Source organism: Aulonocara stuartgranti (assembly GCF_965226115.1).
Source record: "Aulonocara stuartgranti genome assembly, chromosome: 3".
NCBI lineage: Eukaryota > Metazoa > Chordata > Actinopteri > Cichliformes > Cichlidae > Aulonocara > Aulonocara stuartgranti.
In genome coordinates, this window is record NC_138941.1 from 19,916,677 (window position 1) to 19,932,962 (window position 16,286).

General features: G+C 42.3%; 2 protein-coding genes across 3 annotated transcripts in view; one reads left to right on the forward strand and one right to left on the reverse strand.

Moving 5' to 3' along the window:
* LOC309700493 (uncharacterized protein) overlaps positions 1-16,286 on the reverse strand; it is a 2,098,293-nt gene that overhangs the window by 1,627,467 nt on the left and 454,540 nt on the right. The gene's annotated exons all lie outside the window — the stretch shown is intronic.
* Positions 6,876-14,613, forward strand: LOC309701275 (mitogen-activated protein kinase kinase kinase kinase 2-like). Of its 2 annotated transcripts, XM_082525367.1 has the most exons (10): positions 6,876-7,038; positions 7,118-7,241; positions 7,401-7,459; positions 7,544-7,647; positions 9,139-9,276; positions 9,365-9,436; positions 9,512-9,598; positions 9,681-9,746; positions 9,850-9,905; positions 12,168-14,128. In XM_082525367.1, exons 1-5 carry the CDS (start codon positions 7,011-7,013, stop codon positions 9,187-9,189), a joined length of 366 nt encoding a protein of 121 aa, XP_082381493.1. In that variant the 5' UTR covers positions 6,876-7,010; the 3' UTR covers positions 9,190-9,276; positions 9,365-9,436; positions 9,512-9,598; positions 9,681-9,746; positions 9,850-9,905; positions 12,168-14,128. The 2 variants fall into 2 exon arrangements, with proteins under 2 accessions (XP_082381493.1, XP_082381494.1); XM_082525368.1 differs by lacking the exons at positions 9,139-9,276; positions 9,365-9,436; positions 9,512-9,598; ... (1 more) ...; positions 9,850-9,905; positions 12,168-14,128 and adding an exon at positions 14,599-14,613 and having other exon boundaries at positions 7,544-8,125.

The window sequence follows — 16,286 nt, forward strand, 5'->3', positions numbered from 1 at the left end:
CTCCACTTAGTCACACTGGCTCTGTTTATTACTAATTACTATTGTCTCCCCAGAAACACTTCCGTTTTCTTTTTTCCTATTTCAGTTGTGTTTTTTGTGCTTTTGCAGCGTTTTTGTTATTGCTGGTGTTTTCTTAAGTTGCAGTCTGTTTGGCCTCTCAGGGCCACCGTAGATAAAGGCCAAAAATAAATACATAACATCATTTCAAATCAGTTTAAAGGTTTATTTGCAAGACACAAAAACAGAAAAAATAAAAAGTTACAAATGTATTGTGCATGAAACAGGAATTCAAACGTGGCTCAGATGTGTGTCACAAGTTCATCTGGCTGTAGGCTATGGCACTTGACCACAGGTGGCGCTAACTGGCTTGACTCCATTTGAGTGCACACAAAGTAAACTGCACACTTTAGTTGTGAAGCGAAAACGCTGAAATCGCAGTAATAACACGCACGAGGGGAACGATAACGAAGACCAGATGCTCCTGATCGTTACTCTTGCTGTCCTGTGAACAGCATCGGCGTGGTGTTAATTGTTTGCTTTTGTTTTGGCGATCGCCCCGTGAATGAGAATATGACCAGGTAAACCCGCGACATTTTTAAATAGTTTGTCGTTCAACAACAACAAGACTGACGGAGTGTGTTTGAGGAAACCTCACAAATGTCACAGATGAAATATTTGGTGTTTATTTGCTGGTTTGTCGGTAGCAGCTCCTTCAAAGTAAGTCTACCACACATCTGTTTGACCAACACCAGTTGATTTGGATCACCGGTCCAAACAATTTGAACGATTGTTATGTTACCTTTGTGTTGAGTTTGACTGATATTTGCTGGATAGCAAATGTTTTAAAGCTATGCAACCTTTATCTGCACATAGCAGTTAAACTGTTTAGATCAATCTTTATTGATAATATACATTATTTATTTATGAATTACTGTGTACACAAGAATAAGTTAATGTATTAAGCTAAACTGGTTGAATTTTTTGTATTATTCTTGTGATTTTTTTTATTGGCCCTGTTAATTTACAGGCCAGGTGACCCTTTAGGGGTTTAAAATGCCGAGCCAATGAACGGCTGGGAGCAGGAATCTTTCTTCACTGAAGCTTCCACTTCCACGGGTCTGGTAGGAAGTTGTCCAAGCCAACAAAACAAACAGACAAAAAATCCATCTATCAATCACCTGGATCACCTGTTGAGAAAGAAAAAAGAGAAAACAAGCAAACAAAAGAGAGCAATATAATAAACAACATCACCGCGATGATCTATGTGAATATAACTGTAAATACTAAATATTGAATATTATTGTGCAGCACGTAAGATCGACAGCGCACAGTGTGCTTTGAGGTAGCAGCCAAAATGCAAGGCAAGTTTATTTATATCGCACAATTCAACAACAAGGTGATCCCAACTTCTTTACAGAACATTAAAAAACAAAAACAGATAAAAAGCATGATTTAAACGTGACGTGCCCGTGAGCTCCGCCGGCAGCCAGCTGTGCCAGAGTGACCGAGCCCCAGGCTGAGAGGCCAAAGGCACCCCACCCCCGAAGGAGCCCGAGCAAGCCCCAGGCTCCAGGCCCCGACAAGCAGTACCTGGATGCCCATCCCCGGACACAAAGAACCACCAATGCACCAATGTCTGAGGGCGTCTGCCACTGGCAGGGGGCGTGGTGGGGGGAGATAGGCCTCCATACCTTGGAGGGCCTGAGATGTCCCCAGAGAGGTGGCGTCTGATACCCGACCTGACATATGGACACAGACAAACAGGCACACACAGATACAAACATCCATTCCCACCCTCATGCTCTCATATGCAATTACTCAGCAGCAGGTAAGCGCATAGCCCCTCCTGGTACCCCTCAATGTCTACGTGTATTTAAAATTGAGAGGTGGGCAACGGCGCCAGGGGTGAGGTTGTACACCCTGATGTGATTCTGATCTTGGAAACATTAAAGACATTCATAGCCAGACTGCTGACTTTGTGTTTTTATTCAGTCGCCTAACAGAAGTGCAGTGAGAAACGATTTACCCCAACCTGATTTCTTAGCTATTTGCATATTTGCCACACTTACGTGTTTCAGATCGTGAAGCAAATTTTTATGATAGATAAAGATGACGAGTCAGTGTAAAATAAAGCTTTTACATGTATTGCTGGGAGGTCGGCAGCTCCCTCCACTGCTTGGCCCTCTGTGAAAAACAACTGGGATCCAGCTTCCCTGTGATGCTGAATTATATAAGCGGAAGAAAATAAATAGAAGGATGGATGATTGTATTTTGTGTACAATCGTTGAAGTGTAAAAAGGGTTGGCCCTCCGTGGTGCCCTAAGCAAAGTTTGATTTTTGGGGCCCTTTAATAGTGCCAATAATAGTGATTAATGATCACCTACTATAAATGTATTTCATTTTCTAATGTTGATGTTGTTGTAATCCACAGTGAAAAATGTCATAAAAACAGATAACAAATTTGCAACTTTCATGAAAAATGTTTTCATTAATATTTAAAAAAAAAAAAAAAACACCTCCCCCTGCTGGCCACACAGAGAAACAATAGATAAAACCTGAGAGCTGCACAGTTGCAGCAGTGTGGTTTACGTCATTCTGTTGTCAGCCTGTTTTACACATCGGTGGTTTCTTATTGACGTGTAAAAAGATCTGAAATCGTAGTAAATTCAGCTGCTATTGTGGGCTGCGGATGATTTACACTTAACATTTTAATAACTGGGTATTGAATGTCATAGGCCCAATGTTCCCTCTAATTTTTCAGGTGTCTGAGCGAACACACAAACTCCCTGAGCGGTTCCTTGGACCACTGTGAGCGACAGCAGACGTGTGCACTGTGGTCACACCGGCATCGAATCCATCCAAGTTTCATGGTTTATTAAAATAATCAAATTACAGCGTTTACATTTATGTTAGACTACTTTTAATTAACTGCTTCAGCCCATTTACAATGAAAATGTAAAAGAAATCTTGTTCATGACCTGTGTAGTATGTTAACACTATTGGAAGTACAAATAACTTGAACTCCAATTTAGAAAACACAACTTTTTTTTTTTTTTTATAAAGCTCTGACTTGTATTATGAGTCCGTGGTCTGGGAGAGAGTCTGTAACTCTCTGTCTCCAAAATACTGTATATAATGACCAAAGCTGGGAAATTAATCAATCAATCAATCTTTATTTATAAAGCACTTTTCATACAAAAAAAGTAGCACAAAGTGCTTTACATGGTTAAAAGCACCCCACCCCGCCCTCCAACTAACCCCCCACACTCTCATTAACATAAACAATCATGAATGCACCCATATCCCCCCCCCCAGCCAGGCTGAGAGGACCCCCAGAGCCCCAGCAGCCACGGTCGATCACAGCCCCGGTGCAGAGAGCCCCCTCCGAGGAAACACTGGAGATATGTCACAATAGGATATATACAGGGTAAAAAGATGAAGTAAATAAGAACGGGATACAATAGAAATAGTAAGAAGATAAAAAATGAGTAAGAATAAAATCAATAAATATTAGGTAAAACCTAAATTAATAAATAGAATAACAGGATAGAATAAATAAGCATAAAATAAATAAACGTTAGGTGAAAGATAAATTAAAAAGGTGGTCTTGAGCCTGTTCTTAAAAACATGTACGTTCTCTGCGGCCCTGAGCTCCTCCGGCAGGCTGTTCCACAGACGAGGACCATACCACTGAAAAGCTGCCTCTCCGTGAGTATGCGTGCTGTCTTTGGGAACAGTCAAAAGGCCAGTACCAGAGGACCTCAAGGTCCGCGAGGGTTCGTATGGTAAAAGCAGATCTGAGAGATAAGACGGCCCAAATCAAATTCAAATTCAAATTTTATTTTTCACGCACACAGTCATACACAGTACGATATGCAGTGAAATGCTTGGACAACTGCTCGTGACCTAAAGAAAAAAAAAAAAGGAAATAAATAGGAAATAAATAGGAAAAATTAAAAAGGGTAAATTTAACTAGGAGGGAATAAGATATAAATTAAGGTTAAAAATGAAATAACTGTACAACACAAATTAGAATGAAGGGTAAATTTAACTGGGAGAATAAGATAAAATATATAAATTAAAGTTGAAAATAAAATAACTGTACAACAAAATACACAATATAGAACTATATAAGAATGTATGAAGAAATATAAATAAATAAATATATACACAATAACAGCAGCTGTACAAGTATTAACTGGAAATGAAGAATATAGTGACCAGTGTTGTGCAATCCACATTATGTCTTGTGCAGTGCAAATATGCTTAAAGTGATTTAAGTGATGAAGTGAAAACAATGTCCAGAATGTCCAGTGTGTGTGTAAGAACCATATGTGTGGGTCAGTACTGTGTGGTGGTGTGATTGAGAGACCGTATCGCCTGCGGGAAGAAGCTCCTCCTCAGTCTCTCTGTGTTGGTCTTCAGGGAGCGGAATCGCTTTCCTGACCTCAGCAGAGAGAACAGTCTGTTGTTGGGATGGCTGAGGTCCTTCACGATCTTCCTGGCCTTGGTCCAGCACCGCCTGCTGTAGATTGAGTGCAGGTCAGGGAGCTCGGAGCGGATGGTGCGCTCAGCTGACCGCACAACCCTCTGTAGAGCTCGTCTGTCCTGCATGGTGCTGTTCCCGAACCAGGTTAAGATGTTTCCCGCCAGGATGCTCTCTATGGTGCACGAGTAAAAGTTCCTGAGCACCTTGGAGGGCAGTTGGAAGTCTCTCAAGCGTCTGAGGTGGTAGAGACGCTGTCGGGCCTTTTTCACCACGGTGTTGATGTGACAGGACCATGACAGGTCCAGCGTGATGTGAACTCCGAGGTATTTGAAGCTGTCCACTCTCTCCACTGGGCACTCGTTGATGACAGGGGTCTGGTAGTTCCTCTCCTGCTTAGTGCTGAAGTCCACTATCAGCTCCTTTGTCTTACTGACGTTTAGAAGGAGGTTGTTCCTCTGGCACCAGTTCTCCAGATTCCTAATCTCCTTCAGGTAGGCCGTCTCGTTGTTATCAGAGATCAGGCCCGCCACGACGGTGTCGTCAGCAAACTTGATGATGGTGGTGGAGCTGGTAGTGGCCACGCAGTCATATGTGTACAGAGAGTACAGCAGGGGGCTCAGAATACACCCCTGGGGGGCTCCAGTGCTGAGAGTTGTGGAGGCTGAGACATGTCCGCCCATCCTTACTGCCTGTGGTCTGCCAGTTAGGAAGTTGGAGATCCACTGACACATAGATGAGCTGAGTCCCAGATGCTCCAGCTTGGTGGTGAGTGTGGAGGGAATTATGGTATTAAATGCAGAGCTGTAGTCTATGAAGAGCATTTTAACATAATTCCCCCTTCTAGTGTCCAAGTGAGTGAGTGATGTGTGGAGGAGATGAGAGATGGCATCGTCTGTGGAACGATTTGGACGGTAAGCGAACTGTAGTGGGTCCAGTGTGTCTGGTAGTGAAGAAATGATGAAGTCTCTGACCAGGCGTTCAAAGCACTTCATCACTACTGAGGTGAGGGCTACAGGGCGATAGTCATTGAGAGAAGCAGACCATTAAGACATTTAAAAACCAATAAAAGAACTTTAAAATCGATCCTGAAATACACGGGGAGCCAATGCAGCGATTCTAAAACCGGTGTACTGTGGGCCCACCCTCTGGTCTTCGTCAGCACACGAGCTGCAGTTTTGTAAAAGTTGTAAGGGTGATATATTCTTTTTGGGGAGACCAGAGAGCAGGGCGTTACAGCAATCAATGCGACTGGTAATAAAAGCATGCATCAACATATATAGCTGAATTTTTTTAATATTTTGTACACAATAACAGAATAATTTCAGAAAAACACAAAATGACTGGTGTCAATATTATTTGCCCCACAAAAAAGGTCGAATATAAAACAATATTGCAAATATTGCACAGTTGAAAAAAAAAAAAGCACTACAGCTCAGTTGTTCCCGCCATCCTTTGTCCTCCTGTTTCCCCTCCCTCTCCCCTCCAACGACGAGTTTGATGGTGTTACGGATTCAAATATTGGGGATGGATACAAGAGGAAAAACCACAATAACAACACTGGTCCGACCGGGTTGAGTCAAACGATGATTTTAATGATCACACACGTGGGAGATGGACACCGTACGCAGACAGCATCAGATCTCAAAATGGTGGAGCATTGCTCAAACTCTTATAGCCTCTAGTGGCCCCCACCTTATCATAAAAGCCTAAACATTCACATGCTTTCTCTCACACGGCGCCTAAGCTACGACCTTGGCTCCCTGTTTATCTGCTCCTGCTGAGATGGGGCAGAAAACTCCAGCATGTTCTGTTCTCTTCTAATCAGACAAATAAGGCGATGACTTTCTGCGAACAGTATTTCTTATAACTCAGCAGTATAATGCATCATGAAACAATATCATTCATTCACAATAAATCAGCAGTCTAATGTAATGCAAATCAGTTTAACAAATGCAATAGTTATCACCTTCTTCTAATTCAGGAGAATAATGCAAACTAAAACTACATAATAATTCACAATCTTCAATTAGGGGTCTAACGTGGCATAAAATAATATTATAATACCACATTGGCAAACTTCTCCCAATGTTTCCACTGAAGGGGTTGAAAGTTAAAAAGCGCCGAAGGTTAAGTTAGGTTTGGAGTAAATCATGGATGTGCGCACGTGTTTGTGTGCAGCTTGTAGTGCAAACGTGCGTGCAGAATTCATGCAGACATGTGTAACTGGTCGTTTTGAGGTAGAAAAGAGTGATGCGCGGTCAAGCTGGTAGTTGAAAGTGTCAGTCAGAGTAGAAGAGCATTGTGTAAAAATGCAAGTAATAACAAAAAAGTGCAAGTCATTAATCGCATCACCCTGAAAAACCTGAGTAAGGAGTGCAGCTGATGAAAGGAGGAGCACTGAAAACCAGGAAATGATGTTTCTGGAACAGTCTGATGACTGAAGCTGGATGTTTGAAGTCTCAGTGAACTGCTTGTCTTTTCCCCACAGCTCCTCCCTCAGCGATGTATATGGCTATATGTTATGAACAATGTGCTGATGTCCGTATCAGGTAACAAACAGCGTGACACAAACGGAGAACATTGTGTCCACTCGATAATATGCTGCTCTAAAAAGGCTCCATCCTGCAGGCAAGTCGGCCCAGCTTTACTCGCACAGCCTGCCAGCTCTGTTTGAACAGAAAGGACATCTGCACAAGAAACACAGCAGCCTGTCGCTCAGCACCAACCGCCTCACTGAGCGGATCAGTCTCAGGTACGACACACCATCACAGATGCAGGGAAACAGGAGCTGTAGGTGCAGCAGTGTTAATAATGTCATGTATGATGCTACCACTTGATTTTGAGGAAGGAGGATACTGTAAACCCAATTTTGTCTGCTTGTTCTGACCTGGATATTCTCTGTTGGCCACAGAAAGTTTACCATATCTGTAAAGATTCCTGACACTAAAGGTTGTAGGAGGTGCAGTGTAGGTAAACAATGCCGAGTTACTCTGGTCAGTCTGTTTGTTCACGGAGAACAACTGCAGACACTTAGTCCTGCTCTCTCTGTTTCAGCAAGAAACCCATACACAGATAGTACATATCTGTGCGGGGCTGTCCCATCTGGCCTGGTTTTACTCTTGTGGTATGAGCCTCTTCAAAAGTTCATGCATCTAAAGGTTTGTACAGATATGTCGAACTTGCCACCTGAATAAATGTCTTCCTTTCTAACTCTAACCCTATTTCCACAATGCAAACCAGCCATTAGACCTGGATTACATAAAAGTAGACAGACAGCATATCAAAATCTGAAGCTGAAGAATGTAATTGATTTTTTTTAATAACATATGCATACTTTTTATTCAAGCCCAACAAGATTTTAGAGACTAAATAAAAGAAACGTTGTATAAACGCCGTCCAAAAACACCAACAGCACCTTCTCTGGGTCCAAGCTCGTGTAACTGAATGGTTACCATGTGTTTTCTGTGCTACAGGAACAGTGTTATCAGCACACAGTTCAACGCCAGCATGCACCATTAGATCACATAGCACAGATAATTGACAGTTTTTTTGTGAATGTCTCGCACATTTCATAACGATAATGTATGTACTGTGAGAACAGAGCTCTGTGTTAAGCCTGTCTGCAGTCCTAACACAGTGCTGCTTGGAGAAACACGCCTGTGCCACAACATTATGGAAAAGTGGCATCAGTCCAAAGACGTGCAGTTAGGGGATGGATGGAAGGATGGATCGACGGGTGGATGGATGGATGGATGGATGGATGGACGGGTGGATGGATGGATGGACGGCTGGATGGATGGATGGATGGATGGATGGATGGATGGATGGATGGAGGGATGGGTGGGTGGATGGATGGATGGACGGATGGGTGGACGGGTGGATGGATGGATGGACGGGTGGACGGATGGATGGATGGACGGATGGATGGATGGATGGATGGATGGATGGATGGACGGCTGGACGGATGGACGGGTGGACGGGTGGATGGATGGACGGCTGGACGGATGGACGGGTGGATGGATGGATGGATGGATGGATCGACGGGTGGATGGATGGATGGACGGGTGGATGGATGGATGGACGGCTGGCTGGATGGATGGATGGATGGATGGATGGATGGATGGATGGATGGAGGGATGGGTGGGTGGGTGGATGGATGGATGGACGGATGGGTGGACGGGTGGATGGATGGATGGACGGGTGGATGGATGGATGGACGGGTGGATGGATGGATGGATGGATGGATGGATGGACGGATGGATGGATGGATGGATGGATGGGTGGGTGGATGTTTGGACGAACAGATGGATGGGTGGATGGATGGATGGATGCATGGATGGATGGACGGCTGGACGGATGGACGGGTGGATGGATGGATGGATGGATGGATGGATGGATGGGTGGGTGGATGGATGGATGGGTGGATGGATGGATAGGTGGGTGGATGGATGGATGGATGGATGGATGGATGGATGGGTGGATGGCATCGGTTTATCTTTAATCTCAAGATTTAATAATTATACAAGAATTCTGTTGTGCTGTTTTTGACGGTTGTATGAACAGGTTCAGCTCAGGTTTAACAAGCATCACTTAACCATCCATGAGAATTTATTTAGTTTTTTTTGTTTTCCTTGGTGACTGTTTCACAGCAACTCGCCATCAGACTCCCAGATTCTCTTCTCAGCTGTGTGTTGGAGTGAGAGACTGTAGTAATGATAAACCACCAACCGGCCAACAGCTCAGGTTTGATATTATAGAGCTGAACGGCGCTCCTGTTCCAGTGCCAGGTAGGACCGTTTCTGCGTGTCTCTGCTGACTTCCTGAAGCTTCAAGCTTCAACTTGTTGCAACAAGCTTCCTTCTTTCCGTGCATCAGGAGATAGTGGAGCACTCAGAGTCGTGCAGGTAACCCAGCTGGACCGAGACACTGTTCTCATCACCTTGGAAAGTAAGTCCCCTCGCATATTGTGAATCCTTCAAATGTCTTTCATGCTCATTCTCAATCTGTGTACTGTTTGGACAGGAACTGTAAAGATCGTGAACCTGCAAGGACTTCCATCCAGACAGCTGGCTGCAGAAATAGTCTTTGACTTCCCCATTGAAACACTAGGTAGAAATGATGATGTGACAAACAAAGTGAATGAGAGCTGATGTGTGTCCTGAAAGCTGAGTGACACCTCCTGTTCTGTCAGTCTGCTTGCAGGATAGTGTGCTGGCGTTCTGGAAGCATGGCCTCAAAGGGAGGAGTTTCAGATGAGGTGATGAACTAGTAAATTCATCCAACGTTGGCTGAGCTCGTATCATGTGCTTATCATATTAGTTCTAAGTCATTACACATGTGAATTTTCACTTTATGTGCAGGTAACACAAGAAATTACAGATGAGAGTCGTGTGTTCAGAGTTCTGGGAACAAACAGGTATGTTAACTGTATGCTGACAAGAGCTATCAATCACTGTGAGAAACTAGTAATCCTAGTACATCAGAAGTAATCAGGATAGTATTTTTCTTGATACTATTGTTAATAGACCTGGAAGTGATTTTCAGAGTAGCATGTGGAAGTAGCATGAATACTGCTAGCATTAATGGTAGCATTAAAGCAGGAGTCACACTAGAGTGTTTGTTCTGTTGGTTACTCAGATCCAAGGATTTAGGAAATGCAGCCTATGTGTTTGCATGCAGCCCTCCAAAGAAAAACAGCCATTAAAGTTACCAACTACCGTTTACCTGACACTTTGTACAGAAAACTACTTTCCTTAGTGCTAATTTTCTTTATTCTAGTGCCAAATCACAACAATAGTCACTTCAAGACACTGTATATTTTAAGATAAAGGCCCTGCAATTATGGTGCACAAAGGTGAAAAACTCCCTTTTAGCAGGTGAAAACCTGAACCAGGCTGGGGGAGGGGCGGGCATCTGCTGCGATTGGTTGGGGGGGTGAGAGGAGGAAGACGGGACAAAGACAATCTGGGGAAGAGAGCCAGAGAATATTCTCAACTAATGATTGAATGCAGAGAGGTGTTTAAACAGATAGTGAGTGAAAAGGGCGACTGAAGAAGAAACACTTGGTGCATCACAGGAACCCGCCAGCAGCCTAGACTTAGGCTAACTAAGGGAGGATTCAGGGAAGAAAGGAAAGTTTGAAGCCTAATGTTAAAAGTAGAGAGGGTGTCTGTCTCCCAAACCCAAACTGGAAGCTGGTTCCACAGAAGTGGTGGCTGTAGTTCAGGTGGGGGAGCAGGTCACCTACTCCCCATCTACATGCCAGATATCCTGCATGAAAGTTGCTCTTCGGTGCATCCGTCAGAGTATGAATGGGTGTGAACGGGTGAATGAGGCAAGCTTTGAGTGCTCAGAGTAGAAAACCACTATATAAGAACCGGTCCATTTACCATTTACCAAGAGGGGCCTGGAAACCGAAGGGTCTGGCTCCCATTTTACTTTTAAATACTTGGAACGAAGTGCTCTAATGGGGTGATATGGTACTATAAGGTCATTAAGATAAGACAGGGGCTGATTATTCAAAACCTTTTATGTGAGGATTTTGAATCTTTTATTCTGGATAAAACAGGGAGCCAATAAATGTTCTGTTTCTAGTCCCTGTCAGGACTCTTGCTGCAGCATGTTGCTCAGAGCAGTCTGGAATTGATTTTTGACTAAATAATTAAAACTAATAATAACATATTACTATATTATATTACTAACAAATCCAGGACACCCCTGTTGATCCAGCAGCTCTTAATGAAGTTTGTAATAAGAATCGTGGTGAGTTCATTAGAAACATTTCACTTTTCTTTTTTAAATCAGTCATTACTGGAATCATCTGAAGTGCAAAAACAGTGGGATTATATATGAGAAGGACGGACTCAAAGACTGTCGTGTATCACATATGTATTACATCGATGTCCAAAATCAATGCATCATTAATGAAACTGAAACAAAAGTGCTGAATTTCATGTGGAAGACCAAACCTCAGCATTCAGGAAAGTCTTATACAGGAGCAAAGATAATGGACGTTACCCGGAGTTTTCCACTGTGAAACCAGGAATAACAGCTTAAAAATGTTTCTGTGATCTAAATCATTGTCAGCCTGGCAGGCAAATAGCGTGGACACCAAAGTTTGTGAACGTGATAACCTGAGAACAAAGACATGTAGGATTTTAAATCGGTACCATAGGTGTGTCTACTGGGAGGCTGAGGCTTAGCGCTGGTGGCTGCCAGTACTAAGTATTATTATACAACCCTTATTTTAGTTGATCTTATCTTCTTTCCTTGTGTTTCAGTTAGTTTTTACTCAAACTGGGTGTAGAAGGAATCCCTGCAAAGGTTTCTTTTTCTTCTGTGTTATGTTTTATGTATTTCTCAGCTCTTTGCTTCCTTTTTTCTACTTTAAACTTGTTTGTATGCTGGTGTGTAAATGTTCACACTTATCATAAAGTTTAAAAAAGTAGTAGGCGTGGTGATGAGCAGGAACAGGAGTAAAACTCCAGTAAGTGTACCAGTACTGTACCAGTGTGTAGCATTAAAGTCAAACTACAGTGGTTGTAGTATCAGTAGAGTAGTGTTAGTACTAGAGGTGGGAGGAGTAGAAGCAGGTGGAGGCACTGGCTTTAGGTTAGTACTGCCTTTCTCTGGTTCTCCTTTACAACTCATCTCCTTCTCATTTGCTGACAATGTGCAGAGACATCATCCTTCAGAGCACACCGACTGATGACCCGTCAGCACTGAGCAGCCTGTACATCCTGACAGGACACGAAAGCAGCTACTGAGAGAGGACACGGGGCTCATTCGACGGTGTTACCAAAGAAAAGCACAGCCTGTCTGTAACTGTGGGGTGGAAACGATGCTCTGTTTCACTGAGGCTGTGCCAGGAAACGGTTCAATGCTGGGAATGACAAATGTTAGGAAGGTATCCTGCTGACTGTCCAGCCTTCACCTGTACACAAGACACCTGTCAAGGTCCTCGCTGGGGTTATAGTTGATAAAGCTTTCTAGCTTTTCTTGTCTATTCAGCTTACCTGCTTAAATCAGACCTTTCTGTTAAAGCTAATGCAGACTCCACTGATCCGCCCGCTCAGTGTGGACGGGAGAATAACCTGAACATGGCCTCTGGGACATCATCATACTGATGTTATGAAGCGCTCAGTCAGGTTTTCTTCTTGATCAGACTGAGGGGCAGACTGAGTGTGTTTTGGTGCCTCAACATTCAGTCATATTCTGTAAAGCCATTTTCTGTCTGCATGCTGCACATAAACTCTTTGGACCAGAGTGCTGTGACACCTACACCTTACACCTGCAGGAGCTGCTCGGCCATAGAAAGCTGCTCTGTGAAGTGCACGGCTTTTTTGCCAGTGTTGATTTTATGGGTTTAATGTAATAACTAATTTTTCACATCATCGTCTGAGTCGTAATCCCAACGAGGAAACCTGGAATGTAAAACTTGATGGACGCTCCAGCTGAAGAGTGAAGTGTCAGACTTTTAATGGATCTTTCAAGCATTAGCGTACTTACAATGGCAGAAACAGTGCCACGTCTAAAGCATAGGAGCCATCTTCATCTCATTCTTCCCATTTCATGCAAGTTTCTTCTCATCCTCAGATGGACAGAATTTGGTTTGCTGACTTCATTCAGTCACACCATACTAGAGCATAAAAAGTGGAAATAAACTGGTCAGTAAGAAAGTGTGATGCTTGAAAGTATAGCGTAAGGACAGCAGCAGCACTGCATTTACAGCTGATATGATGACTTCAGCATCTTTAAAGAACTGTGAAGGAATTATCAGTGCTAACACAACCTTAAGCACGTGATGTGACCGTATACACTGCTTACACTTTCAGTATCCTTACTTAAAGAGAACATCTCAGAAAAAAGTACAGTTAGCAAGAAGCTTTGAGAACAAGGCAGTGTTATTGTATGCTAACCACCGTGGTGGTGTAGCTTGTCCTGATAAAAAGTGAATGTGGTCACATTATACTTGTTAACTAAAATGAAAAAATAAAATAATTCCACTACATGGGTAAAGATATTTATGATATTTATGGAAAGGATACTATAAAAGTAACACTGGCCTTTCCATGAGAGAAACTTGAAGTACAGTATGCATGTTGAGATTAATGTTTGTTTAATATGTTTTTGCTACTATGTGAAGATGTGATGTTATTAACAACACAGAATAGACAGAAATAAAGATTTTCATACTCTTGGAGTTTTATGAAGAGTTTGTTGGGTTGTTCTTCTTTGAATGTGTGGATCGATGCTTCTGCGATTTATATCTTAATCCTTCAATTTGTAAAAAACATTTTGAATTCCGTTTGAGAAGATAAATGAAGGTTCTTGCGTTCAAGTGGAGGCTCTAGCAGACTGAGAAAGTAACTGCATAACTGGTCAAAGGAGCTTGTAAAGAAAAGCGTCTGGACTTCTTTAAGTTACTTGAAGACGTTTCACCTCTCATCCGAGAAGCTTCTTCAGTTCTAAGGTCAAATGGTGGAGAGTCCCAGATAACTGCATAACTATGTTATTCCTGCACACATAGCAGCAAGTAAGTGAAGGCAGTGATGAGGGCTGATGAGTTCTCAGATCACTCAGTCAGTCTCTGAGCGTCACCTTTATTGTGATCGCGCACTTTAAGCTTTCATGCCTGTATTTTTGCACAATTGTGATAATACTGTATTGAAAGAAATCTGTGCACAGACGAACATGGGGTGGCTTTGCTCAGGTAGTAGAGGAAGATGCTTCAATCCCCGTCTGCATGCCAAATATCCCTGGGCAAGATACCAACCCAGAGTTGCTCTCCGAATGTGTGTGAACATTACACAGAAAGTGCTTACAGAGAAAAGTGCTTGCGTACACCTGAATGAGGCAAGTTCTTTAAAGTGCTTTGAGTACTATATAAGAACCAGTCCATTTACATCGCCAAAGCACTCAATACTCTCTTTACGAAGTTCTCTGTAGTTTGTTTCTCCAGCACCATATTTGACCGCGGTCAAGTGAGCCCTCACTTACGACGACACAGTCAAGCCAGCCGCACCTAAAATGTTGTTGCACTATTCTTATGCATATTACGGTACGGGTGCCGACTGGCTTAGAAATGCAGTCTTTTGTGTCCTGACCAGAGATGGGCAGTAACGCGTTACTTGTAATCCGATTACTTTTTTCAAGTAACAAGTAAAGTAAGGGATTACTATTGCAAAAACGATAATTAGATTACCGTTACTTTCCCGTAGGAATGCTGCGTTACTAAAACAGTGATTTTTTTGCGAGAATGTCTCATGACAGTGACGTAAGCAAGTGCAACGTCCGTGACAACAGCTGTGTGCAGATCAACAATGGATAATATATCGAGTGCGGGAGAGAGTATGAGCGTGCAGCGTTTAAAGCGTGGAAGTACTGACCTTACTTTGAGTTTGATTCCATAAAAAGTGACAAAAACATTAGTGTCCGTTGTGCGTGGGAAGAAAACTTCTTTTTACGGCGAAAAAACCCCCTAAACTTCCAAGCAAGCACCGAGTGCGCTATGACGTAATGGGAAAGTCACAGAGAAACTCGCGGATTCTTCAACTGACCGCGGCACACCTGCACCAGGGTAAACCTCCGCCTACCCTACTCCTGCTTTACAGGTGAAAATAGAGCCAAAGGACCGCTAGTCTTTGATTTTATTTATTTTCTGCTGTGTTTTACTTGCATCTATTTGAAAGAGTGAGTGTAAACACAAAAAATATTTTATTTTATGTGCTGGAATGGGCAGAAAATAAGTTTAAATATTAAACAAATTTCTTCCAGTCAGAGAATGTTGCATATAATTCAATTTTTGCTTGATGCATAAAGTTAAAAGATTAAAACTAATTAAACAAGTTTTAAAAAGAGAGACTTTTCCATTTGATTACATTTTATATGATGAATTATGCAGAAAAAGTAGAATTGGGCTGAAAGATCTATCGCTTTATCACCTATTCAGGTTGTAAATCGTGTTTGTTAAAAGTAACTAAGTAATTAATTACTTTTGAAAATAAGTAATCAGTAAAGTAACAGGATTACTTTTTGGGGGAAGTAATCAGTAATTAGTTACTGATTACTTTTTTCAAGTAACTTGACCAACTCTGGTCCTGACACTATTGTACTTCACAATCCACTCCCAGTTTTGGTTCATCTCCACTTTTCCACTTTTTCCACTCCACCCTGTGATCCACAGCCCAAATTACTGTACGATTCAGAGAAAATTAACAGTAAAATTTACCCAATTTACTGTACTGTACTCTATATTTTCTCATATTTGAGCTCAGATTACAGGAAAACTGTAAGAGGTGACACTGATATCTCACTAGATTCTGACTCTGGGTGACCCCCACACACCCAAGATTACTGTACGGTTTCTGAGATTGCTTTGTTAACCCTCTCAAGGCAGGCATTGCAGATATGCAACAGTTAAAAGCTAACAACCTGATCACCCCACATACATATTTCATGAGTTTTTTACTCAGAAGTACCACTGCAGGTATTCTTTTGTGCATTAGCAACAAAAACTTAATTTGAGCCTGAGAGGGTTAAGCATGAGTATGACAAAGGCTAAGAAAATATACTGCCTACAATAATATCAAATTTAAACAACAAATTACAAAATTGCCACACCTGCTGTTATTGCCAGGTGTTCGATAGAGCATTATTTAGTCATAAAAAATACATATCACTGAAATATCATCAGTAAAAGAAACACTCTGTCATGGTCCTGGGTCAGTGACCCAGTGCTTTTAGTTATCATTTTCTAGTTTATTATGATGATGATGATTATTATTATTGTTTGAGT